Below are 21,335 nucleotides of genomic sequence, written 5' to 3'. Positions count from 1 at the left end.
AGAGCACCCAGTTTGTTGGGTGCATACAGGATAACAGCAAGTCAGTTTTCCTGACTCCAGCCGTCCTGGAAACCTATATTTTCAGGGCCCTGACAACATCTAGCAACTTGGAGTCCTCCAAGTCCCTAGTAGCCGCAGGTACCACAATAAGCTGGTTCAGGTGAAACGCTGACACCACCTTAGGGAGAAACTGGGGACGAGTCCGCAGCTCTGCCCTGTCCGAATGGACAATCAGATATGGGCTTTTGTGAGACAAAGCCGCCAATTCTGACACTCGCCTGGCCGAGGCCAGGGCCAACATCATGGTCACTTTCCATGTGAGATATTTCAAATCCACAGATTTGAGCGGTGTAAACCAATGTGATTTGAGGAATCCCAGAACTACGTTGAGATCCCACAGTGCCACTGGAGGCACAAAAGGGGGTTGTATATGCAGTACTCCCTTGACAAACTTCTGGACTTCAGGAACTGAAGCCAATTCTTTCTGGAAGAAAATCGACAGGGCCGAAATTTGAACCTTAATGGACCCCAATTTGACGCCCATAGACACTCCTGTTTGCAGGAAATGCAGGAATCGACCGAGTTGAAATTTCTTCGTGGGGCCTTCCTGGCCTCACACCACGCAACATATTTTCGCCACATGTGGTGATAATGTTGTGCGGTCACCTCCTTCCTGGCTTTGACCAGGGTAGGAATGACCTCTTCCGGAATGCCTTTTTCCCTTAGGATCCGGCGTTCAACCGCCATGCGTCAAACGCAGCCGCGGTAAGTCTTGGAACAGACATGGTACTTGCTGAAGCAAGTCCCTTCTTAGCGGCAGAGGCCATGAGTCCTCTGTGAGCATCTCTTGAAGTTCCGGGTACCAAGTCCTTCTTGGCCAATCCGGAGCCACGAGTATAGTTCTTACTCCTCTACGTCTTATAATTCTCAGTACGTTAGGTATGAGAAGCAGAGGAGGGAACACATACACCGACTGGTACACCCACGGTGTTACCAGAACGTCCACAGCTATTGCCTGAGGGTCTCTTGACCTGGCGCAATACCTGTCCAGTTTTTTGTTCAGGCGGGACGCCATCATGTCCACCTTTGGTCTTTCCCAACGGTTCACAATCATGTGGAAGACTTCCCGATGAAGTCCCCACTCTCCCGGGTGGAGGTCGTGCTGAGGAAGTCTGCTTCCCAGTTGTCCACTCCCGGAATGAACACTGCTGACAGTGCTATCACATGATTTTCCGCCCAGCGAAGAATCCTTGCAGTTTCTGCCATTGCCCTCCTGCTTCTTGTGCCGCCCTGTCTGTTTACGTGGGCGACTGCCGTGATGTTGTCCCACTGGATCAATACCGGCTGACCTTGAAGCAGAGGTCTTGCTAAGCTTAGAGCATTGTAAATTGCTCTTAGCTCCAGTATATTTATGTGGAGAGAAGTCTCCAGACTTGATCACACTCCCTGGAAATTTTTTCCTTGTGTGACTGCTCCCCAGCCTTTCAGGCTGGCATCCGTGGTCATCAGGACCCAGTCCTGAATGCCGAATCTGTGGCCCTTTAGTAGATGAGCACTCTGCAGCCACCACAGAAGAGACACCCTTGTCCTTGGAGACAGGGTTATCCGCTGATGCATCTGAAGATGCGATCCGGACCATTTTTCCAGCAGATCCCACTGAAAAGTTCTTGCGTGAAATCTGCCGAATGGAATCGCTTCGTAAGAAGCCACCATTTTTCCCAGGACCCTTGTGCAATGATGCACTGACACTTTTCCTGGTTTTAGGAGGTTCCTGACTAGCTCGGATAACTCCCTGGCTTTCTCCTCCGGGAGAAACACCTTTTTCTGGACTGTGTCCAGAATCATCCCTAGGAACAGCAGACGTGTCGTCGGAGACAGCTGCGATTTTGGAATATTTAGAATCCACCCGTGCTGTCGTAGAACTACTTGAGATAGTGCTACTCCGACCTCCAACTGTTCTCTGGACCTTGCCCTTATCAGGAGATCGTCCAAGTAAGGGATAATTAAGACGCCTTTTCTTTGAAGAAGAATTATCATTTCGGCCATTACCTTGGTAAAGACCCGGGGTGCCGTGGACAATCCAAACGGCAGCGTCTGAAACTGATAGTGACAGTTTTGTACCACGAACCTGAGGTACCCTTGGTGAGAAGGGCAAATTGGGACATGGAGGTAAGCATCCTTGATGTCCAGGGACACCATATAGTCCCCTTCTTCCTGGTTCGCTATCACTGCTCTGAGTGACTCCATCTTGATTTGAACCTTTGTATGTAAGTGTTCAAATATTTCAGATTTAGAATAGGTCTCACCGAGCCGTCTGGCTTCAGTACCACAATATAGTGTGGAATAATACCCCTTTCCTTGTTGTAGGAGGGGTACTTTGATTATCACCTGCTGGGAATACAGCTTGTGAATTGTTTCCAATACTGCCTCCCTGTCGGAGGGAGACGTTGGTAAAGCAGACTTCAGGAACCTGCGAGGGGGAGACGTCTCGAATTTCCAATCTGTACCCCTGGGATACTACTTGTAGGATCCAGGGGTCCACTTGCGAGTGAGCCCACTGCGCGCTGAAACTCTTGAGACGACCCCCCACCGCACCTGAGTCCGCTTGTACGGCCCCAGCGTCATGCTGAGGACTTGGCAAAAGCGGTGGAGGGCTTCTGTTCCTGGGAATGGGCTGCCTGCTGCAGTCTTCTTCCCTTTCCTCTATCCCTGGGCAGATATGACTGGCCTTTTGCCTGCTTGCCCTTATGGGGACGAAAGGACTGAGGCTGAAAAGACGGTGTCTTTTTCTGCTGAGATGTGACTTGGGGTAAAAAAGGTGGATTTTCCAGCTGTTGCCCTGGCCACCAGGTCCGATGGACCGACCCCAAATAACTCCTCCCCTTTATACGGCAATACTTCCATGTGCCGTTTGGAATCTGCATCACCTGACCACTGTCGTGTCCATAAACATCTTCTGGCAGATATGGACATCGCACTTACTCTTGATGCCAGAGTGCAAATATCCCTCTGTGCATCTCGCATATATAGAAATGCATCCTTTAAATGCTCTATAGTCAATAAAATACTGTCCCTGTCAAGGGTATCAATATTTTCAGTCAGGGAATCCGACCAAGCCACCCCAGCGCTGCACATCCAGGCTGAGGCGATCGCTGGTCGCAGTATAACACCAGTATGTGTGTATATACTTTTTAGGATATTTTCCAGCCTCCTATCAGCTGGCTCCTTGAGGGCGGCCGTATCTGGAGACGGTAACGCCACTTGTTTTGAGAAGCGTGTGAGCGCCTTATCCACCCTAAGGGGTGTTTCCCAACGCGCCCTAACTTCTGGCGGGAAAGGGTATAACGCCAATAATTTTCTATCGGGGGAAACCCACGCATCATCACACACTTCATTTAATGTATCTGATTCAGGAAAAACTACAGGTAGTTTTTTCACACCCCACATAATACCCTCTTTTGTGGTACTTGTAGTATCAGAAATATGTAACACCTCCTTCATTGCCCTTAACATGTAACGTGTGGCCCAAATGGAAAATACGTTTGTTTCTTCACCTTCAACACTGGAGTCAGTGTCCGTGTCGACCGACTGAGGTAAATGGGCGTTTTAAAGCCCCTGACGGTGTTTGAGACGCCTGAACAGGTACTAATTGGTTTGCCGGCCGTCTCATGTCGTCAACCGACCTTGCAGCGTGTTGACATTATCACGTAATTCCCTAAATAAGCCATCCATTCCGGTGTCGACTCCCTAGAGAGTGACATCACCATTACAGGCAATTGCTCCGCCTCCTCACCAACATCGTCCTCATACACGTCGACACACGTACCGACACACAGCACACACACAGGGAATGCTCTGATAGAGGACAGGACCCCACTAGCCCTTTGGGGAGACAGAGGGAGAGTTTGCCAGCACACACCAAAACGCTATATTATTCAGGGACAACCTTATATAAGTGTTTTCCCTTATAGCATCTTAATATATAATAATATCGCCAAATAAGTGCCCCCCCCTCTCTGTTTTAACCCTGTTTCTGTAGTGCAGTGCAGGGGAGAGCCTGGGAGCCTTCCTAGCAGCGGAGCTGTGTAGGAAAATGGCGCTGTGTGCTGAGGAGAATAGGCCCCGCCCCCTTTTCGGCGGGCTTCTTCTCCCGTTTTTCTGACAACCTGGCAGGGGTTAAATACATCCATATAGCCCCAGGAGCTATATGTGATGTATTTTTAGCCAGCATAGGTACTTTCATTGCTGCCCAGGGCGCCCCCCCCAAGCGCCCTGCACCCTCAGTGACCGTTGGTGTGAAGTGTGCTGAGAGCAATGGCGCACAGCTGCAGTGCTGTGCGCTACCTCATGAAGACTGAGAAGTCTTCAGCCGCCGATTTCTGGACCTCTTCTCTCTTCAGCATCTGCAAGGGGGTCGGCGGCGCGGCTCCGGTGACCCATCCAGGCTGTACCTGTGATCGTCCCTCTGGAGCTAGTGTCCAGTAGCCTAAGAAGCCAATCCATCCTGCACGCAGGTGAGTTCACTTCTTCTCCCCTAAGTCCCTCGTTGCAGTGAGCCTGTTGCCAGCAGGACTCACTGAAAATAAAAAACCTAATAAAACTTTTACTCTAAGCAGCTCTTTAGGAGAGCCACCTAGATTGCACCCTTCTCGGCCGGGCACAAAAACCTAACTGAGGCTTGGAGGAGGGTCATAGGGGGAGGAGCCAGTGCACACCACCTGATCCTAAAGCTTTTACTTTTGTGCCCTGTCTCCTGCGGAGCCGCTATTCCCCATGGTCCTGACGGAGTCCCCAGCATCCACTTAGGACATCAGAGAAAAAACAATAAAACTAAAAGAACTGCTAAGAGCTCCCCTAGCTGTGACCGGCTCCTCCGGGCACATTTTCTAAACTGAGTCTGGTAGGAGGGGCATAGAGGGAGGAGCCAGCCCACACTATTAAACTCTTAAAGTGCCCATGGCTCCCAAGGGACCCGTCTATACCCCATGGTACTAATGTGGACCCCAGCATCCTCTAGGACGTATGAGAAAATAAGAATTTACTTACCGATAATTCTATTTCTCGGAGTCCGTAGTGGATGCTGGGGTTCCTGAAAGGACCATGGGGAACAGCGGCTCCGCAGGAGACAGGGCACAAAAAGTAAAGCTTTAGGATCAGGTGGTGTGCACTGGCTCCTCCCCCTATGACCCTCCTCCAAGCCTCAGTTAGGATACTGTGCCCGGACGAGCGTACACAATAAGGAAGGATTTATGAATCCCGGGTAAGATTCATACCAGCCACACCAATCACACTGTACAACCTGTGATCTGAACCCAGTTAACAGTATGATAACAGCGGAGCCTCTGAAAGATGGCTCACAACAATAATAACCCGATTTTTGTAACTATGTACAAGTATTGCAGATAATCCGCACTTGGGATGGGCGCCCAGCATCCACTACGGACTCCGAGAAATAGAATTATCGGTAAGTAAATTCTTATTTTCTCTATCGTCCTAGTGGATGCTGGGGTTCCTGAAAGGACCATGGGGATTATACCAAAGCTCCCAAACGGGCGGGAGAGTGCGGATGACTCTGCAGCACCGAATGAGAGAACTCCAGGTCCTCCTTAGCCAGGTTATCAAATTTGTAGGATTTTACAAACGTGTTTGCCCCTGACTAAATAGCCGCTCGGCAAAGTTGTAAAGCCGAGACCCCTCGGGCAGCCGCCCAAGATGAGCCCACCTTCCTTGTGGAATGGGCATTTACATATTTTGGCTGTGGCAGGCCTGCCACAGAATGTGCAAGCTGAATTGTATTACACATCCAACTAGCAAAAGTCTGCTTAGAAGCAAGAGCACCCAGTTTGTTGGGTGCATACAGGATAACAGCAAGTCAGTTTTCCTGACTCCAGCCGTCCTGGAACCTATATTTTCAGGGCCCTGACCACATCTAGCAACTTGGAGTCCTCCAAGTCCCTAGTAGGCGCAAGACACCACAATAAGCTGGTTCAGGTGAAACACCGACACCACCTTAGGGAGAGAACTGGGGACGAGTCCGCAGCTCTGCCCTGTCCGAATGGACAAACAGATATGGGCTTTTTTTGAGAAAAAAAACACCAATTTGACACTCGCCTGGTCCAGGCCAGGTCCAAGAGCATGTTCACTTTTCATGTGAGATGCTTCAAATCCACAGATTTGACTGGTTTTAAACCAATGTGTTTTGAGGAATCCCAGAACTACGTTGAGATCCCACAGTGCCACTGGAGGCACAAAAGGGGGTTGTATATGCAATACTCCCTTGACAAACTTCTGGACTTCAGGAACTGAAGCCAATTCTTTCTGGAAGAAAAATCGACAGGGCCGAAATTTGAACCTTAATGGACCCCAATTTGAGGCCCATAGACACTCCTGTTTGCAGGAAATGCAGGAATCGACCGAGTTGAAATTTCTTCGTGGGGCCTTCCTGGCCTCACACCACGCAACATATTTTCGCCACATGTGGTGATAATGTTGTGCGGTCACCTCCTTTCTGGCTTTGACCAGGGTAGGAATGACCTCTTCCTGAATGCCTTTTCCCTTAGGATCCGGCGTTCCACCGCCATGCCGTCAAACGCAGCTGCGGTAAGTCTTGGAACAGACATGGTACTTGCTGAAACAAGTCCCTTCTTAGCGGCAGAGGCCATAAGTCCTCTGTGAGCATCTCTTGAAGTTCCGGGTACCAAGTCCTTCTTGGCCAATCCGGAGCCATGAGTATAGTTCTTACTCCTCTACGTCTTATAATTCTCAGTACCTTAGGTATGAAAAGCAGAGGATGGAACACATACACCGACTGGTACACCCACGGTGTTACCAGAACGTCCACAGCTATTGCCTGAGGGTCTCTTAACCTGGCGCAATACCTGTCCCGTTTTTTGTTCAGACGGGACGCCATCATGTCCACCTTTGGTAATTCCCAACGGTTTACAATCATGTGGAAAACTTCCCCATGAAGTTCCCACTCTGCCGGGTGGAGGTCGTGCCTACTGAGGAAGTCTGCTTCCCAGTTTCCATTCCCGGAATGAAACACTGCTGACAGTGCTATCACATGATTTTCCGCCCAGCGAAAAGTCCTTGCAGTTTTTGCCACTGCCCTCCTGCTTCTTGTGCCGCCCTGTCTATTTACGTGGGCGACTGCCGTGATGTTTTATCCCACTGGATCAATACCGGCTGACCTTGAAGCAGAGGTCTTGCTAAGCTTAGAGCATTATAAATTTACCCTTAGCTATATTTATGTGGAGAAAAGTCTCCAGACTTGATCACACTCCCTGGAAATTTTTTCCTTGTGTGACTGCTCCCCAGCCTCTCGGGCTGGCCTCCGTGGTCACCAACATCCAAAACTGAATGCCGAATCTGCGGCCCTCTAGAAGATGAGCACTCTGTAACCACCACAGGAGAGACACCCTTGTCCTTGGATATAGGGTTATCCGCTGATGCATCTGAAGATGCGATCCGGACCATTTGTCCAGCAGATCCCACTGAAAAGTTCTTGCATGAAATCTGCCGACTGGAATTGCTTCGAAGGAAGTCACCATTTTTTTACCATGGCCCTTGTGCAATGATGCACTGATTTTAGGAGGTTCCTGACTAGCTCGGATAACTCCCTGGCTTTCTCTTCCGGGAGAAACACCTTTTTCTGGACTGTGTCCAGAATCATCCCTAAGCACAGGAGACTTGTTGTCGGGATCAGCTGCGATTTTGGAATATTTAGAATCCACCCCTGCTGTTGTAACAGTATCCGAGATAGTGCTACTCCGACCTCCAACTGTTCCCTGGACTTTGCCCTTATCAGGAGATCGTCCAAGTAAGGGATAATTAAGACGCCTTTTCTTCGAAGAAGAACCATCATTTCGGCCATTACCTTGGTAAAGACCCGGGGTGCCGTGGACAATCCAAACGGCAGCGTCTGAAACTGATAGTGACAGTTCTGTACCACGAACCTGAGGTACCCTTAGTGATAAGGGCAAATTTGGGACATGGAGGTAAGCATCCCTGATGTCTCGGGACACCATATAGTCCCCTTCTTCCCGGTTCGTTATCACTGCTCTGAGTGACTCCATCTTGATTTGAACCTTTGTAAATGTTCAAATTTTTTTAGATTTAGAATAGGTCTCACCTAGCCTTCTGGCTTCAGTACCACAATATAGTGTGGAATAATACCCCTTTTCTTGTTGTAGGAGGGGTAATTTAATTATCACCTGCTGGGAATACAGCTCGTGAATTGTTTCCCATACTGCCTCCTTGTCGGAGGGAGACCTTGGTAAAGCAGACTTCAGGAGCCTGCGCAGGGGAAACGTCTCGACATTCCAATCTGTACCCCTGGGATACTACTTGTAGGATCCAGGGGTCCTGTACGGTCTCAGTGTCATGCTGAGAGCTTGTCAGAAGCGGTGGAACGCTTCTGTTCCTGGGAATGGGCTGCCTGCTGCAGTCTTCTTCCCTTTCCTCTATCCCTGGGCAGATATGACTCTTATAGGGACGAAAGGACTGAAGCTGAAAAGACGGTGTCTTTTTCTGCAGAGATGTGACTTAGGGTAAAAAACGGTGGATTTTCCAGCAGTTGCCGTGGCCACCAGGTCCGATGGACCGACCCCAAATAACTCCTCTTCCTTTATACGGCAATACACCTTTGTGCCGTTTGGAATCTGCATCACCTGACCACTGTCGTGTCCATAAACATCTTCTGGCAGATATGGACATCGCACTTACTCTTGATGCCAGAGTGCAAATATCCCTCTGTGCATCTCGCATATATAGAAATGCATCCTTTAAATGTTCTATAGTCAATAAAATACTGTCCCTGTCAAGGGTATCAATATTTTTAGTCAGGGAATCCGACCAAGCCACCCCAGCTCTGCACATCCAGGCTGAGGCGATCGCTGGTCGCAGTATAACACCAGTATGTGTGTATATACTTTTTATATTTTCCAGCCTCCTGTCAGCTGGCTCCTTGAGGACGGCCCTATCTATAGACGGTACCGCCACTTGTTCTGATAAGCGTGTGAGCGCCTTATCCACCCTAAGGGGTGTTTCCCAACGCGCCCTAACTTCTGGCGGGAAAGGGTATACCGCCCATATTTTCTATCGGGGGGAACCCACGCATCATCACACACTTCATTTAATTTATCTGATTCAGGAAAAACTACGGTAGTTTTTTCACATCCCACATAATACCCTCTTTTGTGGTACTTGTAGTATCAGAAATATGTAACACCTCCTTCATTGCCCTTAACGTGTGGCCCTAATAAGGAATACGTTTGTTTATTCACCGTCGACACTGGATTCAGTGTCCCTGTCTGTGTCGACCGACTAAAGTAAACGGGCGTTTTAAAACCCCTGACGGTGTTTTTGAGACGTCTGGACCGGTACTAATTGTTTGTCGGCCGTCTCATGTCGTCAACCGACCTTGCCGCGTGTTGACATTATCACGTAATTCCCTAAATAAGCCATCCATTCCGGTGTCGACTCCCTAGAGAGTGACATCACCATTACAGGCAATTGCTCCGCCTCCTCACCAACATCGTCCTCATACATGTCGACACACACGTACCGACACACAGCACACACACAGGGAATGCTCTGATAGAGGACAGGACCTACTAGCCCTTTGGAGAGACAGAGGGAGAGTTTGCCAGCACACACCAAAAACGCTATAATTATATAGGGACAACCTTATATAAGTGTTTTCCCTTATAGCATCTTTTTTATATATTTCTAACGCCAAATTAGTGCCCCCCCTCTCTGTTTTAACCCTGTTTCTGTAGTGCAGTGCAGGGGAGAGCCTGGGAGCCTTCCCTCCAGCCTTTCTGTGAGGGAAAATGGCGCTGTGTGCTGAGGAGATAGGCCCCGCCCCTTTTTCGGCGGCCTCGTCTCCCGCTCTTAACGGATTCTGGCAGGGGTTAAATATCTCCATATAGCCCCCGGAGGCTATATGTGAGGTATTTTTAGCCAAAAATAAGAATTTACTTACCGATAATTCTATTTCTCGTAGTCCGTAGTGGATGCTGGGGACTCCGTCAGGACCATGGGGAATAGCGGGCTCCGCAGGAGACAGGGCACATCTAAAAAGCTTTTTAGGTCACATGGTGTGTACTGGCTCCTCCCCCTATGACCCTCCTCCAAGCCTCAGTTAGGTACTGTGCCCGGACGAGCGTACACAATAAGGAAGGATCTTGAATCCCGGGTAAGACTCATACCAGCCACACCAATCACACCGTACAACTTGTGATCTGAACCCAGTTAACAGTATGATAACAAAACGAAGTAGCCTCCGAAAAGATGGCTCACAACAATAGTAATAACCCGATTTTTGTAACAATAACTATGTACAAGCATTGCAGACAATCCGCACTTGGGATGGGCGCCCAGCATCCACTACGGACTACGAGAAATAGAATTATCGGTAAGTAAATTCTTATTTTCTCTAACGTCCTAGTGGATGCTGGGGACTCCGTCAGGACCATGGGGATTATACCAAAGCTCCCAAACGGGCGGGAGAGTGCGGATGACTCTGCAGCACCGAATGAGAGAACTCCAGGTCCTCCTTAGCCAGAGTATCAAAATTTGTAAAATTTTACAAACGTGTTCTCCCCTGACCACGTAGCTGCTCGGCAAAGTTGTAATGCCGAGACTCCTCGGGCAGCCGCCCAGGATGAGCCCACCTTCCTTGTGGAATGGGCATCTACATATTTCGTCTGTGGCAGGCCTGCCACAGAATGTGCAAGCTGAATTGTACTACAAATCCAGTGTGCAATAGACTGCTTAGAAGCATGAGCACCCAGCTTGTTGGGTGTATACAGTATAAACAGCAAGTCAGACTTTCTGACTCCAGCCGTCCTAACTATATATATATATATATATATTTTTAGGGCCCTGACCACGTCTAGTAACTTGGAGTCCTCCAAGTCCCTAGTAGCCGCAGGCACCACAAGAGGTTGTTTCAGGTGAAAACGCTGACACCCCTTTATGAAGAAACTGGAGACGAGTCCCAGTTCTGTCCTGTTCAAATGGAAAATTTTAATATGGGCTTTTGTAAGACAAAGCCGCCCATTCTGACAATCGCCTGGCCGAGGCCAGGGCTAACAACATGGTCACTTCCCATGTGAGATATTTGTCAACAGCATGGTCACTTTCCATGTGAGATATTTCAAATCCACAGATTTGAGCGGTTCAAACCAATATGATTTTAAGAAATCCCAACACTATGTTGAGATCTCACGGTGCCCCTAGGGGCACAAAAAAGCTGTATATGCAATACATCCTTTACAATCTGGACTTCAGGAACTGAAGTCAATTCTTTCTGGAAGAAAATCTACAGGGCCGAAATTTAAATGTTAATGAACCCCAATTTGAGGTCCAAAACACTCCTGTTTTCAGGAAGTGTAGAAATCGACCTAGTTGAATTTCCGTCGTGGAGCCTTCCTGGCCTCACCCACGCAACATATTTTCACCACATGTGGTGATGACGTTGTGCGGTCACCTCCTTCCTGGCTTTGACCAGGGTAGGTATGACCTCTTATGGAATGCCTTTTCCCCTCAGGATCCGGCATTCAACCGCCATGCCGTCAACGCAGCCGCGGTAAGTCTTGGAATAGACATGGTACTTGCTGAATCAAGTCCCTTCTTAGCTCCCCAGGCCCTTAGTCCTCTGTGAGCATTTCTTGAAGTTCCGGGTACCAAGTCCCTCTTGGCCAATCCGGAGCCACTAGTATAGTTCATACTCCTCTATGTCTTATAATTCTCAATACCCTGGTTATGAGAAACAGAGGAGGGAACACATACACAGACTGGTACACCCACGGTGTTACCAGAACATCCGCAGCTATCGCCTGAAGGTCTCATGACCTGGCGGAATACCTGTCCCGTTTTTGTTCGGGCGGGACGCCATCATGTCCACCTTTGGTCTTTGCCAACGGTCCACAATCATGTTGAAAAACTTCCCTATGAAGTTTCCACTCTCCCGGGTGGAGGTCATGCCTGCTGAGGAAGTCTGCTTCCCAGTCGTCCACTCCCGGAAAGAACACTGCTGACAGTGCTATCACATGATTTTCCGCCTAGCGAAAAATCCTTGCAGTTTTCACTGCCCTCCTGCTTCTTGTGCCGCCCTTCTGTTTACGTGGGCGACTGCCGTGATGTTATCCCACTGGATCAATACCGGCTGACCTTGAAGCAGAGGTCTAGCTAAGTTTAGAGCATTATAAATTTGCTCTAAGCTTATTTATGTGGAGAGAATTCTCCAGACTTAATCACACTTCCCTGGAAATTTTTTCCCTGTGTGACTGTTCCCCAGCCTCTCAGGCTGGCCTCCGTGGTCACCGGCATCCAATCCTGAATGCCGAATCTGCGGCCCTCTAGAAGATGAGCACTCTGTAATCACCACAGGAGAGACACCCTTTTCCTTGGATATAGGGTTATCCGCTGATGCATCTGAGGATGCGATCCGGACCATTTGTCCAGCAGATCCCACTGAAGAGTTCTTGCGGGAAATCTGCCGAATGGAATTGCTTCGTAATAAGCCACCATTTTTACCAGGACTCTTGTGCAATGATGCACTGACACTTTTCCTGGTTTTAGGAGGATCCCGATTAGCTCGGATAACTCCCTGGTTTTCTCCACTGGGAGAAACACGTTTTTCTGGACTGTGTCCAGAATCTTCCCTAGGAACAGTAGACGTGTCGTCGGAAAAAGCTGCGATTTTGGAATATTTAGAATCCACTCGTGCTGTCGTAGAACTACTTAAGATAGTGCTACTCCGACCTCCAACTGTTCTCTGGACCTTGCCCTTATCAGGAAAGCGTCCATGTTTCTTTTAAGAAAAATCATCATTCCGGCCATTACCTTGGTAAAGACCCGGGGCGCCGTGGACCATCCAAACGGCAGCGTCTGAACTGATAGTGACAGTTCTGTACCAGGAACCTGAAGTACCCTTGGTGAGAAGGGCAAATTTGGACCTGTAGGTAAACGTCCCTGATATCCAGTGACATCATATCGTCCCCTTCTTCCTGGTTCGCTATCACTGCTCCGAGTGACTCCATCTTGATTTGAACGCTTGTATGTAAGTGTTCAAATATTTCAGATCTCACCGAGCCGGTTGGCTTCAGTACCACAATATAGTGTGGAATACTACCCCCTTCCTTGTTGTAAGAAGGGTACTTTGATTATCACCTGCTGGGAATACAGCCTGTGAATTGTGTGAGGGGGAGACGTCTCGAATTTCCAATGTACACCTGGGATATTACATGTAGGATCCCGGAGTTCCCTTGCGAGTGTTGCTGAAACTCTTGAGATGACCCCCTACCGCACCTGAGTCCGCTTGTACGGCCCCAGCGTTATGCTGCGGACTTGGCAGAAGCCGTGAGGAGCTTCTGTTCCTGGGAATGAGCTGCTTGCTGCAGTCTTCTTCCCTTTCCTCTCCCCCTGGGCAGATATGACTGGCCTTCGCCCGCCTGCGGACGAAAGGACTGAGACTGAAAAGACTGTGTCCTTTTCTGCCAATATGTGACTCGGGGTAACAAAAGGTGGATTTTTCAGCTGTTGCCATGGCCACCAGGTCCAATGGACCGCCCCTTTATACGGCAATACTTCCATATGCCGTCTGGAATCTGCCTCACCTGACCACTGTCGTGTCTTCGTCTGGCAGATATGTACATCACATTTACTCTTTGATGCCAGAATGCAAATATGCCTCTGCGCATCACACATATATAGAAATGCATCCCTAAAATGCTCTATAGACAATAAAATCCTGTCCCTGTCAAGGGTATCAAAATTTTCAGTCAGGAAATCCGACCAAGCCCCCTCAGCGCTGCACATCCAGGCTGAGGCGATTGCTGGTCGTAGTATAACACCAGTATGTGTGTATATACTGTTATGATATTTTTCAGCTTCCTATCAGCTGGCTCCTTGAGGGCGGCCGTATCTGGAAACGGTAACGCCATGTTTTTTATATGCGTGTGAGCGCCTTGTCCACCCTAAGGTGTGTTTTCCAACTCGCCCTTACTACTGGCGGGAAAAAGGGTATACCGCCCATAACTTTCTGTCGGAGGAACCCCACGTATCATCACACACTTCATTTAATTTATCTGATTTAGGCAAAACTACAAGTAGTTTTTTCCCACCCTACAAAATACCCTTATTTGTGGTACTTGTGGTATCAGAAATATGTAACACCTCCTTCATTGCCCTTAACATGTAACTTGTGGCCCTAAAGGAAAAATACGTTTGTTTCTTCACCGTCGACACTGGGGTCAGTGTCCGTGTCAGTGTCTGTCGACCGACTGAGGTAAATGGGCGTTTTTACAAGCCCCTGACGGTGTCTGAGACGCCTGGACCGATACTAATTTGTCCGCCGGCTGTCTCATGTCGTCAACCGGCTTGCAGCGTGTTGACATTATCACGTAATTCCATAAGTAAGCCATCCATTCTGGTGTCGACTCCCTAGAGAGTGACATCACCATTACAGGCAATTTTCTCCGTCTCCTCACCAACATTTTCCTCATACATGTCGACACACACGTACCGACCTACAGCACACACATACAGGGAATGCTCTGATAGAGGACAGGACCCACTAGCCCTTTGGGGAGACAGAGGGAGAGTTTGCCAGCACACACCAAAAGCGCCATAATGTATATAACAACCCTAGAAGGTGTTGTTTCTATATATGGGCTCTTAATATATAATTATATCGCCAATTTATGCCCCCCTTCTCTTTAACCCTGTTTCTGTAGTGCAGGGGAGAGTGGGAGCCTTCCTCACCAGCGGAGCTGGTCAGGAAAATGGCGCTGAGTGCTGAGGAGAATAAGCTCCGCCCCTTTCACGGCGGGCTTTTCTCCCGGTTATTAGGAAAACTGGCCTGGGTTAAATACATACATATAGCCTTAATGGCTATATGTGATGTATTTATTTGCCAAATAGGTATTTATATTGCTGCCCAGGGCGCCCCCAGCAGCGCCCTGCACCCTCCGTGACCGTGTCAGTGAGCCGTGTAGCAACAATGGCGCACAGCTGCAGTGCTGTGCGCTACCTCTCTGAAGACTGTGAAGTCTTCTGCCGCCTGTTTCCGGACCTCCGTTCCGCCGTCTTTCTTCAGCGTCTGTAAGGGGGATCGGCGGCGCGGCTCCGGGACGAACCCCAGGCTGACCTGTGTTCCGACTCCCTCTGGAGCTCAGTGTCCAGTAGCCTAAAACTTCAATCCTCCTGCACGCAGGTGAGTTGCAAGTCTCTCCCCTAAGTCCCTCGTTGCAGTGATCCTGTCGCCAGCAGGAATCACTGATTAGAAACCTAAAAAAAAACTTTACTAAACAGCTCCTTAAGAGAGCCATCCAGTTTGCACCCTTCTCGGACGGGCACAAAAACCTAACTGAGGCTTGGAGGAGGGTCATAGGGGGAGGAGCCAGTACACACCATGTGACCTAAAAAGCTTTTTAGATGTGCCCTGTCTCCTGCGGAGCCCGCTATTCCCCATGGTCCTGACGGAGTCCCCAGCATCCACTAGGACGTTAGAGAAAATAGGTTTTCATTGCCTCCCAGGGCGCCCCCCTTCCAGCGCCCTGCACCCTCAGTGACTGCCGTGTGAAGTGTGCTGAGAGGAAATGGCGCACAGCTGCAGTGCTGTGCGCTACCTTAAGAAGACTGAGGAGTCTTCATGCCGCCGATTCTGGACCTTCTTCTTGTTTCAGCATCTGCAAGGGGGCCGGCGGCGAGGCTCCGGTGACCATCCAGGCTGTACCTGTGATCGTCCCTCTGGAGCTAATGTCCAGTAGCCAAAGAAGCCAATCCATCCTGCACGCAGGTGAGTTCACTTCTTCTCCCCTAAGTCCCTCGTTGCAGTGATCCTGTTGCCAGCAGGACTCACTGTAAAATAAAAAACCTAAGCTAAACTTTTCTAAGCAGCTCTTTAGGAGAGCCACCTAGATTGCACCCTTCTCGGCCGGGCACAAAAATCTAACAGAGACTTGGAGGAGGGTCATAGGGGGAGGAGCCAGTGCACACCACCTGATCCTAAAGCTTTACTTTTTGTGCCCTGTCTCCTGCGGAGCCGCTGTTCCCCATGGTCCTTTCAGGAACCCCAGCATCCACTAGGACGATAGAGAAATATTCTTACTACTGAGACGCAGACGCTCCCCGCCCTGTACCTATAGAGTATGCTTGTAGTACCGTGCCCTTATACACAGTCTGATACCCCTTTCACACTAACTGAGGTTGGTCGCACTCGGGTGCCTGACACAGGAGCTTCAAGGGTGCGACCCGACTCAGGCGCCCCGCCGCCGCCGTAAGCAACCTGGCATATTGCCCGGTTGGTTACGTCAGCGGTGAAGCGGCGGTGCTTGGAGATCACATGATCTCCAATTGCCACCCGTCCATACACAGTGAGCGGGAAACGGGTCACATTGACCCAGCTTCTGTTCACACCGCACAGTGAGCCGTGTTGAAAAGGTGCTCAACCCTGCTCGCTGCCCGAGTTCCAGTACCGTGTCGCTCGACCCGGTATTTCAACCCTGGCACCTTTCTAACCGCACCTGAAGACGGGTTATGCGCGTACATGTGCCAATAACCCGTGTTAATTGCTGGCGGTCTGAAAGGGGTGTGAGTGAGCGGCCTGGGAGACGTAGATGCCCCCGCCCTGTAGCGCGCCTGCTGGCAGAAGTAACACATAGCGCACAGATAATGGGACATCCGCTAACCTGAGCACAGCTGGGGCAGCATGAGGAAGACGATAGTCCGCACGGTGGCGCTGAAGGCCATGCCCAGGGTCAGGAAGGTGCCCAGCACTATAGTGGACCACAGGCAAAACTGGGTGTTGTGGCATTTGACAAACAGCACAATGACGGCGTAGAGCGCAGTGAGCAGGAGGCCAAGGGTGAAGCCTCCGCAGGCGCGCAGGAATTTCTTACACGCGGTGTCCTGCCCGGGGCGGGGCCTGCCCTCGATGTCATGTGTGGTCCACTTCTCCAGCCAGCCCTGGGGCCACAGCGCACACAGCCCGGAGCACAGAGCCCTGCACCCGCAGAACAGCCAGTGATACACTCTGCTCCCCATCCTCCTGATGCGGCCCCTGACACCCTGACAGACGCGGCTCCTGACACCCTGTGACCTGGGAGATGGCTCCTGACACCCTGTGACCCGGGAGTTAGCTCCTGACACACGTGGCTCCTGACAACCTGTGACCCGGGAGATGGCTCCTGACACCTGGGTGATGGCTCCTGACACCCTGTGACCCGGGAGATGGCTCCTGACACCCTGTAACCCGGGAGATGGCTCCTGACACCTGGGTGATGGCTCCTGACACCCTGTGACCCGGGAGATGGCTCCTGACAGACACGGCTCCTGACAACCTGTAACCCGGGAGATGACTCCTGACACCCTGACACGCGGCTCCTGACAACCTGTGACCCGGGAGATGGCTCCTGACACCCTGTGACCCGGGAGATGGCTCCTGACAACCTGTGACCCGGGAGATGGCTCCTGACACCCTGTGACCCGGGAGATGGCTCCTGACAAACGCGGCTCCTGACACCCTGTGACTCGGGAGATGGCTCCTGACAAACGCGGCTCCTGAGACCCTAAAGCGCGGGAAAGGGCACCGGACGCTTAGCGCTACAAAAATGGCGCCGCGGAGCAACCTCCGTCGCTAGGACACGAAATACCACGCGCTGTGGGCGGGGCGGGAGCGCGGAAAGATGACAGGGGGATAGGGCGCTGCTCATGCTCATTGTGTGCGCCGGCAGCAGCACCAGCTCTGCACCACCAGTGTGTTCCCAGTACCACCCACCCCCTCTGCTCCCCCAGTGTTCCCAGTATCACCCACCCACCTCCTCTGCTCTCCCAGTACCACACACCCACCCACCTCCTCTACTCCCCCAGTGTTCCCAGTATCACCCACCCACCTCCTCTGCTCCCCCAGTATCACCCACCTCCTCTGCTCGTCCAGTGTTCCCAGTACCACCCACCTCCTCTACTCCCCCAGTGTTCCCAATACCACACACCCACCCCCTCTGCCCCCCAGTGTTCCCAATATCACCCACCCACCTCCTCTGCTCCCCCAGTGTTCCCAGTATCACCCACCTCCTCTGCTCCCCCAGTGTTCCCAGTATCACCCACCTCCTCTACTCCCCCAGTGTTCCCAATACCACACACCCACCCCCTCTGCCCCCCAGTGTTCCCAGTACCACACACCCACCCACCTCCTCTGCCTCCCAGTGTTCCCAGTATCACCCACCCCCTCTACTCCCACAGTGTTCCCAATACCACACACCCACCTCCTCTGCTCCCCCAGTGTTCCCAGTATCATCCACCCCCTCTACTCCCCCAGTGTTCCCAATACCACACCCCCCCTCTGCTCCCCCAGTGTTCCCAGTATCACCCACCTCCTCTGCTCCCCCAGTGTTCCCAGTATCACCTACCCCCTCTACTCCCCCAGTGTTCCCAATACCACACACCCCCTCTGCTCCCCCAGTGTTCCCAGTATCACCCACCCCCTCTACTCCCCCAGTGTTCCCAATACCACACACCCCCTCTGCTCCCCCAGTGTTCCCAGTATCACCCACCTCCTCTGCTCCCCCAGTGTTCCCATTATCACCCACCTCCTCTGCTCCCCCAGTGTTCCCAGTACCACCCACCCCCTCTGCTCCCCCAGTGTTCCCAGTATCACCCACCTCCTCTGCTCCCACAGTGTTCCCAGTATCACCCACCTCCTCTGCTCGTCCAGTGTTCCCAGTATCACCCACCTCCTCTGCTCCCCCAGTGTTCCCAGTATCACCCACCTCCTCTGCTCCCCCAGTGTTCCCAGTATCACCCACCTCCTCTGCTCCCCCAGTGTTCCCAGTATCACCCACCTCCTCTACTCCCCCAGTGTTCCCAATACCACACATTCACCCCCTCTGCCCCCCAGTGTTCCCAGTACCACCCACCCACCTCCTCTGCCTCCCAGTGTTCCCAGTATCACCCACCCCCTCTACTCCCACAGTGTTCCCAATACCACACACCCACCTCCTCTGCTCCCCCAGTGTTCCCAGTATCACCCACCCCCTCTACTCCCCCAGTGTTCCCAATACCACACACCCCCTCTGCTCCCCCAGTGTTCCCAGTACCACCTACCCCCTCTGCTCCCCCAGTGTTCCCATTACCACCCACCTCCTCTGCTCCTCCAGTGTTCCCAGTATCACCCACCCCACTGCTCCCCCAGTGTTCCCAGTACCACCCACCCACCTCCTCTGCTCCCCCAGTGTTCCCAGTATCACCCACCTCCTCTGCTCCCCCAGTGTTCCCATTATCACCCACTCCCTCTGCTCCCACAGTGTTCCCAGTACCACCCACCCCCTCTGCTCCCCCAGTGTTCCCAGTACCACCCACCTCCTCTGCTCCCCCAGTGTTCCCAGTACCACCCACCCCCTCTGCTCCCCCAGTGTTCCCAGTACCACCCACCTCCTCTGCTCCCCCAGTGTTCCCAGTATCACCCACCTCCTCTGCTCCCCCAGTGTTCCCAGTATCACCCACCCCCACTGCTCCCCCAGTGTTCCCAGTACCACCCACCCACCTCCTCTGCTCCCCCAGTGTTCCCAGTATCACCCACCTCCTCTGTTCCCCCAGTGTTCCCAGTATCACCCACCCCCACTGCTCCCCCAGTGTTCCCAGTACCACCCACCCACCTCCTCTGCTCCCCCAGTGTTCCCAGTATCACCCACCCCTCTGCTCCCCCAGTGTGCCCACTTACCCCCCACCCACCTGCTCTGCCCCCCACTGTTCTCAGTACCAGCCACCCACCTGCTCTGCCCCCTACTGTTCCCAGTACCAGCAACCCACCTGCTCTGTCCACCACTGTTCCCAGTACCACCTACCCACCTCCTCTGCCTCAGTGTGCCCACTTACCACCCACCTCCTCTGCTCCCAGTGTGCCAACTTACCACCCACCCACCTCCTCTGCAACCCACTGTTCCCAGTCAGTACCAGCCACACACCTGCTCTGCCCCCCACTGTTCCCAGTACCAGCCACCCACCTGCTCTGCCACCAGTGTACCCACGTACCACCCACCTGCATGGGTCAATGCGCCAATGGGCCTGCATCGTGGTGAGCGCAGCAAGGGCACACACTGCACTTGCCGCCAGATTTCCGATAGTCGGGATTGTCAGATATTCCGCTTTTCTTCCCTTATTATAAGAGTATTATGTATCTTGGGCATATAGTAATCACTTCTCATGCAACGGATATGATAGTTCCTGTTCCCTGTGTACAGCTAATGTATCCGCATCACACTGACTGTGGTAATAGATATGAAGTGAGTTCTAGCTCTCAGTAACAGGCCATTAGATAACGTTCAGCACATCGTGTGGCAGAAATAACACTCTCAGCTCAATACTGTTCTATCCACTAGCGAGCCAGAGCAGGGCTCTTATACGTCCTGTGGTGCCGGTAACACTATGCCGCTCCTGAGATCTATACTACCACACGTCACTATATGAGTGGGGTCAGGTACAGCTCTTACCAATTCCTCTCCAGGGCTAAATCACACATCCAGCTCAGTAACAGGAGACTCCGGCCTATTAATAACAAGTTATACTTCTATGGGGTCTATAATGATATAGCGCGCTCATATAATGTATAGCATAGGCCGGAGTACTGGTATTAATGAGGAGAAACGCAGCCGTGGTATAGTCCTTATAATGAAGGCGTACAGGTTCTATTCATATAACTGTCTGTTGCTGTGACACTGTGTTACGTACCCCACACCGTGCGCAGCTATGTGTGGCTGCAACACAGTGTGTGTAGCAGTGTGTGACACCGCAGTTGCAGCCGTTATATATTCCTTATAATGAAGGTGTACAGGTTCTATTCATATAATGGTCAGTTGCTGTGACACCGTGTTACTCGCCCCACACCGTGCGCAGCTATATGTGCCCGCAGCACAGTGTGTGTAGCAGTGTGTAATGCCGCAGTTGCAGCCGTTGTATATTCCTTATAATGAAGGTCTACAGGTTCTATTCATATAATGGTCAGTCGCTGTGACACCGTTACGTACCCCACACCATGCACAGCTATGTGCAGCCGCAGCAGTGTGTGTAGCAGCATGTGACGCAGCTATGTGTGGCCCAGCAGTGTGTGTAGCAGTGTGTGACGCAGCTATGTGTGGCCACAACACAGTGTGTGCCAGCAGTGTGTGACACAGCTATGTGTAGGCGTAGCAGTGTGTGACGCAGCTATGTGTGGCTGCAGCACAGTGTGTGACCGCAGCACAGTGTGTGTAGCAGTGTGTGATTGCAGCACAGTGTGTGACGCAGCTATATGTGCCCGCAGCACAGTGTGTGATGCCGCAGTTGCAGCC

At 51.5% G+C, this 21,335-nt stretch overlaps 1 protein-coding gene across 1 annotated transcript in view; it reads right to left on the bottom strand.

The window, feature by feature from the left end:
* DCST2 (DC-STAMP domain containing 2) overlaps window positions 1–17,655 on the bottom strand; it is a 140,798-nt gene extending 123,143 nt beyond the window's left edge. Inside the window, exon 1 of the mRNA XM_063947728.1 lies at window positions 16,701–17,655. Coding sequence (XP_063803798.1) covers window positions 16,701–17,055 — 355 coding nt within the window. The 5' untranslated portion in view covers window positions 17,056–17,655. The remainder of the gene's footprint in view (window positions 1–16,700) is intronic.
* Between the last annotated feature and the right edge of the window lie 3,680 nt (window positions 17,656–21,335).

This window comes from Pseudophryne corroboree, chromosome 12 (assembly GCF_028390025.1).
Source record: "Pseudophryne corroboree isolate aPseCor3 chromosome 12, aPseCor3.hap2, whole genome shotgun sequence".
NCBI lineage: Eukaryota > Metazoa > Chordata > Amphibia > Anura > Myobatrachidae > Pseudophryne > Pseudophryne corroboree.
The sequence above is the reverse complement of the archived record's forward strand: the minus strand, read 5'-3'. Positions and strand labels throughout refer to the sequence as shown.